The sequence below is a fragment of the Vombatus ursinus genome, unplaced genomic scaffold (genome assembly GCF_900497805.2).
Source record: "Vombatus ursinus unplaced genomic scaffold, bare-nosed wombat genome assembly UNPS02006874.1, whole genome shotgun sequence".
Classification (NCBI taxonomy): domain Eukaryota; kingdom Metazoa; phylum Chordata; class Mammalia; order Diprotodontia; family Vombatidae; genus Vombatus; species Vombatus ursinus.
Window position 1 is genome coordinate 10,333,061 of NW_020946652.1, and position 7,528 is coordinate 10,340,588.

Below are 7,528 nucleotides of genomic sequence, written 5' to 3' on the forward strand. Positions count from 1 at the left end.
AGAGGCTTCTTAATTCCTCTTTACTTTCTGCCATCAGAATGGTGTCATCTGCATATCTGAGATTGTTGATATTTCTTCCAGCAACCTTAATTCCAGCTTTTGATTCATTCAGCCTGGCATTTTGCATGATGTACTCTGCATACGAGTTAAATAAATAAAGTGACAATATACAGCCTTGTACTCCTTTTGCACTCTTAAACTAATCAATTGTTTCATGTTTGGTTCTAACTGTTGCTTCTTGGTCCAAATACAGGTTCTTCAGGAAACAAACAAGATGATTTGGTACTCCCATCTCTGAGGGCTTGCCACATTTTGTTGTGATCCCCATAATCAAAGGCTTTCATGTACTCAATGAAGTTGAAGTAGATATTTTTCTGGGTCTCCCTTGCTTTCTCCATAGTCCAGTGAAGGTTGGCAATTTGGTTTCTAGTTCCTCTGCCTCTTTGAAAACCAGCCTGTTCTTCTGGTAATTCTCAATTCATATATTGCTAAAGCTGAACTTGTAGAATCTTAAGCACAACCTTGCTGGTGTGTGAAATGAGCCCAATTGTTGGGTAATTTGAACATTCCTTGGCATTACCCTCCTTTAGGATGGGGACATAAACTGATCTTTTTCAATCTAGTGGCCACTGTTAAGTTTTCCAAATTTGCTGGCATATTGAGTGCAGCATTTTAACAGCATTATCTTCAGATTTATAGACAACTGAGTCAAATTTATAAGAATACAAGTCATTCCCCCAACTGATAAATGGTTAAAGCATATGAACAGGCAGTTTTCGGAAATAGAAATCAAAGCTATCTATGGTTGTGTGAAAAAATGCTCTAAATCACTATTGATTAGAAAATTAAAACAACTCTGGGGTACTACTGCACACTTATCAGATTGGCTAATATGACAGAAAAGGAAAATCACAAATGTTGGAGAGGATGTGGGAAAACTGGGACCCTAATGCATTGTTGGTGGAGTTGTGAACTGATCTAACCATTCTGGAGAGCAATTTGCAACTATGCCCAAAGGGCAATCAAACTGTGCATACCCCTTGATCCAGCAATACCACTACTAGGTCTGAATCCCAAAGAGACCAAAGAAAAGGGAAAAGGACCTATTTGTACAAAAATATTTATAGTAGCTATTTTTTTGGGAAAAAGAATTGGAAGGTGAGGGGATGTCCATCTTTTGGGGAATGACTGAACAAGTTGCAGTATATGAATGTAATGGAATGCTATTGTGCTATAAGAAATGATGAGCAGGTGGATTGCAGAAAAACCTGGAAAGACTTACATGAACTGAGACCGAGTGAAGTGAGCAGAACCAGGAGAACAATGTGCAGAGTAAAGCCACATTGTGTGATGATCAATAATGAATAAAAGCTCTTCTCAGCAATGCAATGATTAAACACAATTCCACAGGACTTGTGATAGAAAATGCTCTCCACATCCAGAGAAAGAACTAATGGAATCTGAATGCAGATGGAAGCACACTATTTTCACTTTATTTTTTTGGTTTTTTTTTCCTTTTGGTCTGTTTCTTCTCTGGCAACGTGATTGCATGTATATAACCTAAATCAAATTATCTACCGTTTTAGGGAGGGGGAGGAAAGGGAGGGAGGGAGAAAATTTGGAACTCACAAATTTTTAAAATGAATGTTAAAATTGCTTTTACATGTAATTGGAAAAAAAATAAAATACTACTTTAAAAAAAGACAGAGGACAGTAAAGGGCAATGTAGTCAAGACTGACAAAACCCCAAAACAAAACAGCCTCATATTTGAGGATTTTAAATAGCTCAACTGGATCTGTCACCTCCACCAGCCTTGTGTTAGCAGTGTTCCTAGGCCCCACTTGACTCATTCTCCAGGACATCTGCTTCTAGAGCAGTCAGTACAGTATTGTGGCTATGTGAAGATCTTTCTTGTATAGTTCTTTTGCATTCTCGCTACCTCTTCTTAAGTTGTTCTACTTCTGTTAAATCTCTGCCATTTTTGTGTTTTATCTGCCCATTTTTGTATGAAATGTTCCCTTGATAGCTCTAATTTTCTTGAGGAGATCTCTTGGCTTTCCCATTCTATTGTTTTCTTCTATTTCTTTGCATTGCTCATTTAAGAAAACTCTCATCCCTCCTTGCTATTCTCTGGAATTCTGCATTCACTTGGGTATATCTTTCCCTTTCCCTTTCCTTCTTTCCCCAGCCATTTGTAAAGCCCCATCAGACACCATTTTGCTTTCTTACTCTTCTTTTTATTTGGAATGCTTTTTTTTTTTTCCGGTGGCTGCCTCCTGTACAGTACTGAGAACCTCTGTCCATGGTTCTTCAGGCTCTCTGTCTACCAGATTTAATCCCTTAAATCTATTCATCACCTCCACTTCATAAGGGATGTTATTTAGGCCATAGCTTTATCATCTGATGATTTTTCCCTAATTTTTTTAAAGTCTGAATTTTGCAACAAGAAGCTCATGATCTGAGCCACAGTCAGCTCCAGGTTTAGTTTTGTTTTTGCTAGGCAATGGGCTTAAATGACTTGCCCAGGGTCACACAGCTAGTAAGTGTCAAGTGTCTGAGGTCGGATTTGAACTCAGGTCCTCCTGACTCCAGGGCCGGTGCTCTATCCACTTCGCCACCTAGCTGCCCCTCCAGGTAATGTTTTAACTGACCATATAGAGCTTCTCCACCTTTGGCTGCCAAATATATAATCTTTCTATATTGACCATCTAGTGATGTCCATGTTCTTTGGCTTGTTGAAAGTTATCTCGACAAAACTCTTAGTGTCTGCCTGCTTCGTTTTCTACTCCAAGGTCAAACTTGCCTTTCACTCCAATTATGCTTTTAGTTGCTACGTGAGCATTCCAATCCCCTATAATGAATGTGACATTTTTTGGGTGCTATTTCTTGAGGATGTTACAGGTCTACAGGTTATAGAACTGATGGACTTTGGCCTCTTCCGCACCAGTGGTTGAAGCATAGACTTGTATTACTGTGATGTTGAATGATTTACCTTGGATTTGAACAGACATCATTCGGTCATTTTTGAGATCATACCCCAACACTGCTTTTCTCACCCTTTTATTGACTGAGGTCTCCTCCATTTCTTCTAAGGGATTTTTGCCCACGGTAGTAGATGGAGTGATCACCTGGATTGAACTCACCCATTTCCATCCATTTAACTTCACTGACACCCAGGCTGTCACACCAGACTTTGCTTTTGTCACCAGGTACATCTGCAGCTGAGCTTCCTTTCAGCTCTGGGCCAGCTGCCTCATTGCTTCTGGAGCTACATGTGGCTGTTCTCTGCTCTTCCGCAGTAGCACGTTGGATACCTTCTGGCCCGAGGGGCTCATCTTTGGGTGTCATGTCTTTTATCATTTGTCTTATCCGTGGGGTTCTCTTGGCAAAGACACTGGAGGGGTTTGCCATTTCATTCACTGAGGGAGGGAGGGACACTTCTCAAAATTAAACATGTTGGACCCAATAGAACGAGGGCAACTGCTCCCTCTGGCTGGGGCCTGAACCCCCTCCCCCAGCTGCACTTGGCTCATCGCTTGGATACCAAAGCACCTTGGCAGGTGTTTTTGTTTCTCCCAATGACCCCCCAGCAGCAAGACGAGACTCCAGGGCAGAAAGGTTCCTTCTAAGAGTTAGGGCCCTGTACAAGGCAACACAGCATGGTGGGAAGAGCCCTGGGTTCTAATCTTGTCTGTACACCGACTCTATATCCTAAACTATAAAGTGGGAGGGTTAGAACAGACAGTCCAGGAGGTCCCCAGGGTTCTCTCAAAGAGAAGGGTCAAGTCTGGATTTTCTCAGATCATTTGTTAGCAGGAGACAGCTAGTATTTGGCAGAAATGGGAGCCTGGGAAACAGCTGGGCTCCCTCCAGCTCTGCTTGGGTTGGGCAGGACCTGCCTCTGCTGATTTCTTGCCCATTTTCTCAGGTGCCAGGCTGTTCTGTGGGTGTACTTGGCTGGGCCAGGAATCACTTACCACTCAGGCTCCATTAGGGATGGACAACTTCCTTATCTTAAGAACTCAGCCTCCTGGGGCCTCAGGATTTGTGCCTGGCCCAGGTCAATAACAATTCCTGAGGTGTACAGGTGTGCCATGAACCTGTTGATGAATGAGGAGATTTAGCTCCCCTCCCCAAGATTGCATAACCCTGGGGCCCTGTTCTCACACCCTCATAAAAAGCCAGGGAGCAGCTTTCAGGTCACAGCAAAGTGGATAATCCTTGGTCTAGTGGGGAAGTGGGGTTGATTGGGGCTGGGAGTGGGCAAGTAGGAGAGTCCCATGAGGAGAACAGCCTCCCCCAAGCCTGCCAGCATGCCTCCAGACAGGCTGGCAACTGGTCCTGTCCCCAGGCAATCCTTGGACAGAGGATAGTGAGACCCAGGGCAGGAAGAATTTCCAGAATGTTTGTCTTCAATAGAAGCTGAGTCCAAGGAAGTTGTGGAGGAGATGTCCTGGTGGTGTGGGTGGGGCCTGAGGTCCTGGACAGACTCATCAGTGAATGGGCAAGCTTATGTTGGGCACCCCCAGGCTGGACTCTGGAGATGCAGACATGGGGAAGCAGGGCCAGAAAAGGCATTGATTGGCTCAGGCCAGCACAGCTGGCCCATGTCTGAATGGAGATTCAAAGCCAGGCTTTTGAGTCCATGTGAGAAGGCCAGGCAGGAGAAAGCCTCTTCTCTCCCCAAGGCAGAGTATCTGCCTCGTCCGTCCCCTTTGAATGAGGCCCAGCTCCCCTTCCACACCCCTCTCGCCTAGCCCAGTGTCTGGCACACAGGAGGCCCATCCTGCATCCTGGCATGGCTATGATCTTGTGTTCACTTTGTGTGGACCCATATGTATACATGCCGCCCTCCAAGATGGCGCCATCCTGCAGATGGACTGGTTCATGTCCGTCTTCTTCTTCCCCTAGTGTCTAGCCCAGCATCTGGAGCTTAAATGAATGCTTCAAGTGCTGGGGGTGAGAGACTCAGCCAGACCAGGCTAGAGGGTCAGCATCAGGCTGGCCTTAACCATAGCTACTCCAGAGGCTGCTGACTAGGCTTAGGAAGGCAAAGCAGAGCGGGACATGTGCCAGTGAAGAGTCATGTCCTAGAGCCCTCCCTGGGCAGGCTTTGGGAGCTGCCTCCTAGCACTGGGAGGGATGGGACTGGTGAAAATGCTGTTTACAACTCATACTGGCTGGTTTGGCAGTGACCCATTGTGTCTTGTGGGTAGTGTGTGTGTGTGTGTGTGTGTGTGTGTGTGTGTGTGTGTGTGTGTGGTGGGGTGGGGTGGAGCTGGCAGCCAGTGTCTCCAAAGCATCCAGAGGCTGCTTGGGAGATGGATGAGATCTAGAAAGTCAGCTTTGAGGGAGAGCAGAGGGGAACAGCAGAGATATTGGGAGAAGGGAAAGGAAAGGAGGGGCAAGGGAGGAACATAGGTGGGGTCGGGATGATGACGCCATCCACTTGGGGTGCCAAGTCTGGGAATGTCAGGCTCCATTTTTTGGATGCTTAATTACATGGGTAATATTTTCTTGAGCCAAACATCCTCTCCTCTCCTCTCCCTTCCCCTCCCCTCCCCTCTCCTCCTTATCCCCTTCCCTACCCTTCCCTTTCCTCCTCTCCTCTCTCTCCTCCCCCCCCCATTCCAGCCAGCTGACCTGAGACTCTCCCATCTGGGAAATTCTATGCTTTAGGACCATCGGGGGACTGGAATGCCAAGGACTCTGCATCCCAGAAAGCTCCCTCGAGGTGAGGCCACAACAGGAGTCTACTGTCCAGCATGAGGGAGGTAACAGACCTGCCCCCTCCCTTGCTCGGATCACATTTCAGAGGACTGAAGTCAGTTCTAGGCACTGCATTTTAGGAAGGACATTGACAAGGGGGAGCATGTGTGACAGAGGAGGGCAACCCACCAGGAATGGGAGAGTCTGCGAAAGGATGGAGGGATGCTCAGGCTGGAAAAGAGAAGGTGAGGGGCAGAGGCTGTTGCCTGGAGCGGGGCTGAGAGCCCCAGGGGGAGGATCCAGGAGCAGCCAGAATGGGGGAAGCTGCAGGGCCAGTTCTGGCTTTGATACCAGTAATAACATCCCAGGAGCGAGGGCTGCTCCAAAGAGGCCCAGGCTGCCTTAGGAGGCCCTGGAAGGCCCTTCCAGGGGGGTCCAGGACTTCTGCCAATGGCTCTAAACTAGAGCCAACACCCCATCTCCTGGCCCCTTTAGCCCCCAGCATCAGACTCTCTCAAGGCTTCGGTGGGGCACGTCTTTTATTGCTCAGATGCGTTCCCCTCGATGGCCCGCGGCCTCAGTGACCTGGCTCCTTAGCACGGGGAGGGTATGGCTAGAGCTCGCAGTACAAAGCTCGGTGGAAGACCGTGCCTATCAGCAGCTTCCCTTTGAAAACCGAGGCCACGGTGCTGCCCTGCAGGACGGAGCCGTCTTCTGCGTAAACCCGGGTCACCGTCGGCTTGGAGGAGAGAATGTTCTGGATGCGGAGCACCTGCGGCAGAGGGGAAATGACGTTCTAGACTTCAGCCGCGCCTCAGCTGAGCCCCTTCCCCTAGCCCTGAGAACCCTGGCCGGGTTCCTTGTAGTCCCTGGCAGCCCCAAGACTGACCCTGGAAGGCTTTCCTGATTCTCAGTGAAGGGCCCCGTGGCCTCACCCACTGTGGCTCCTAGGCACCGAGAAGCAGGTGTTCCCCTACCCCCAGAGGAATGCGGCTCAGTGTCTCCAGTCTACGCCTCTGGGCTGCATCCTGGCCGTGACCGAGTGACCGAGTGACCGTGTGTGGACAAGCTCAGGAGCAAGCCCAGACTTGCTGAGAAAGCTAGCGTCCCCCAGGCCTGGCTCTGCTACTTAGCACCTGTGACTTCCTGTTGGGTGCCTCAGTTTCCTCGTGTAAAACCAGGGGGTTGGCCCAGATGACCTCTCAGGCTCCTCAGATTGGGATCAACTCTGAACACTGGTCAGACCTCATGAAGAAGAAAGCCAACTAGGAAGTCACTAGCACACCTCCCAGGTTTAGGAGGCTGGGCCTCCTTCCGCCACGGTGTGGCTCTTTAGGACCCTCGGATCTCAGTTATCCAGCTGAGTCGTATCTAGAGCAAGTTCTAAGAAAGAGACAGGAGGGCCTCGGGAAAACAGGAAATTAAGACGAGTCAGCTGCGGCTGGTTGTAAGCATTCGGCAGTTCTCCCCGCCCCCCCCCCCCCCAGCCGTGTCCAGGCTACCACCCGAACCTGGCAGGATGGTTCATGTGGGGCCCTTTTAGAGCAGCCTCCAGGGCCCTGCCGGCAACTGGAGCTGGTTAGAACATCCCGATGTGTCGATGGGAAACACTGAGAGTGGCTTCCACTCTGGGCCCCGGGGTGCAGCCTAACAGGTGCACAAGTGACTAGAGATGGAGTCCAGGCATGGTATTCTCAGCATCCTGTAGCAAACCCACTCACGGGGCATTGTCCAACGCTCTGCCTAAGGAAGCTCTCCCGTCTATCCCTGTCCATCTCTCTCCCTCTCCCCACTTTTCTCTGTCTCTCTTCCTCCCTC

General features: G+C 48.9%; 1 protein-coding gene and 1 pseudogene across 1 annotated transcript in view; both read right to left on the reverse strand.

Annotated features, from left to right (window-relative positions):
- Window positions 1-2,424: 2,424 nt before the first annotated feature.
- On the reverse strand, window positions 2,425-3,349 carry LOC114033308 (annotated as a pseudogene).
- Window positions 3,350-6,231: 2,882 nt separating this feature from the next.
- Window positions 6,232-7,528, reverse strand: part of LOC114033263 (serum paraoxonase/arylesterase 1-like) — a 30,001-nt gene continuing 28,704 nt past the window's right edge. The window contains exon 9 of the mRNA XM_027848709.1: window positions 6,232-6,482. Coding sequence (XP_027704510.1) covers window positions 6,324-6,482 — 159 coding nt within the window. The 3' untranslated portion in view covers window positions 6,232-6,323. The remainder of the gene's footprint in view (window positions 6,483-7,528) is intronic.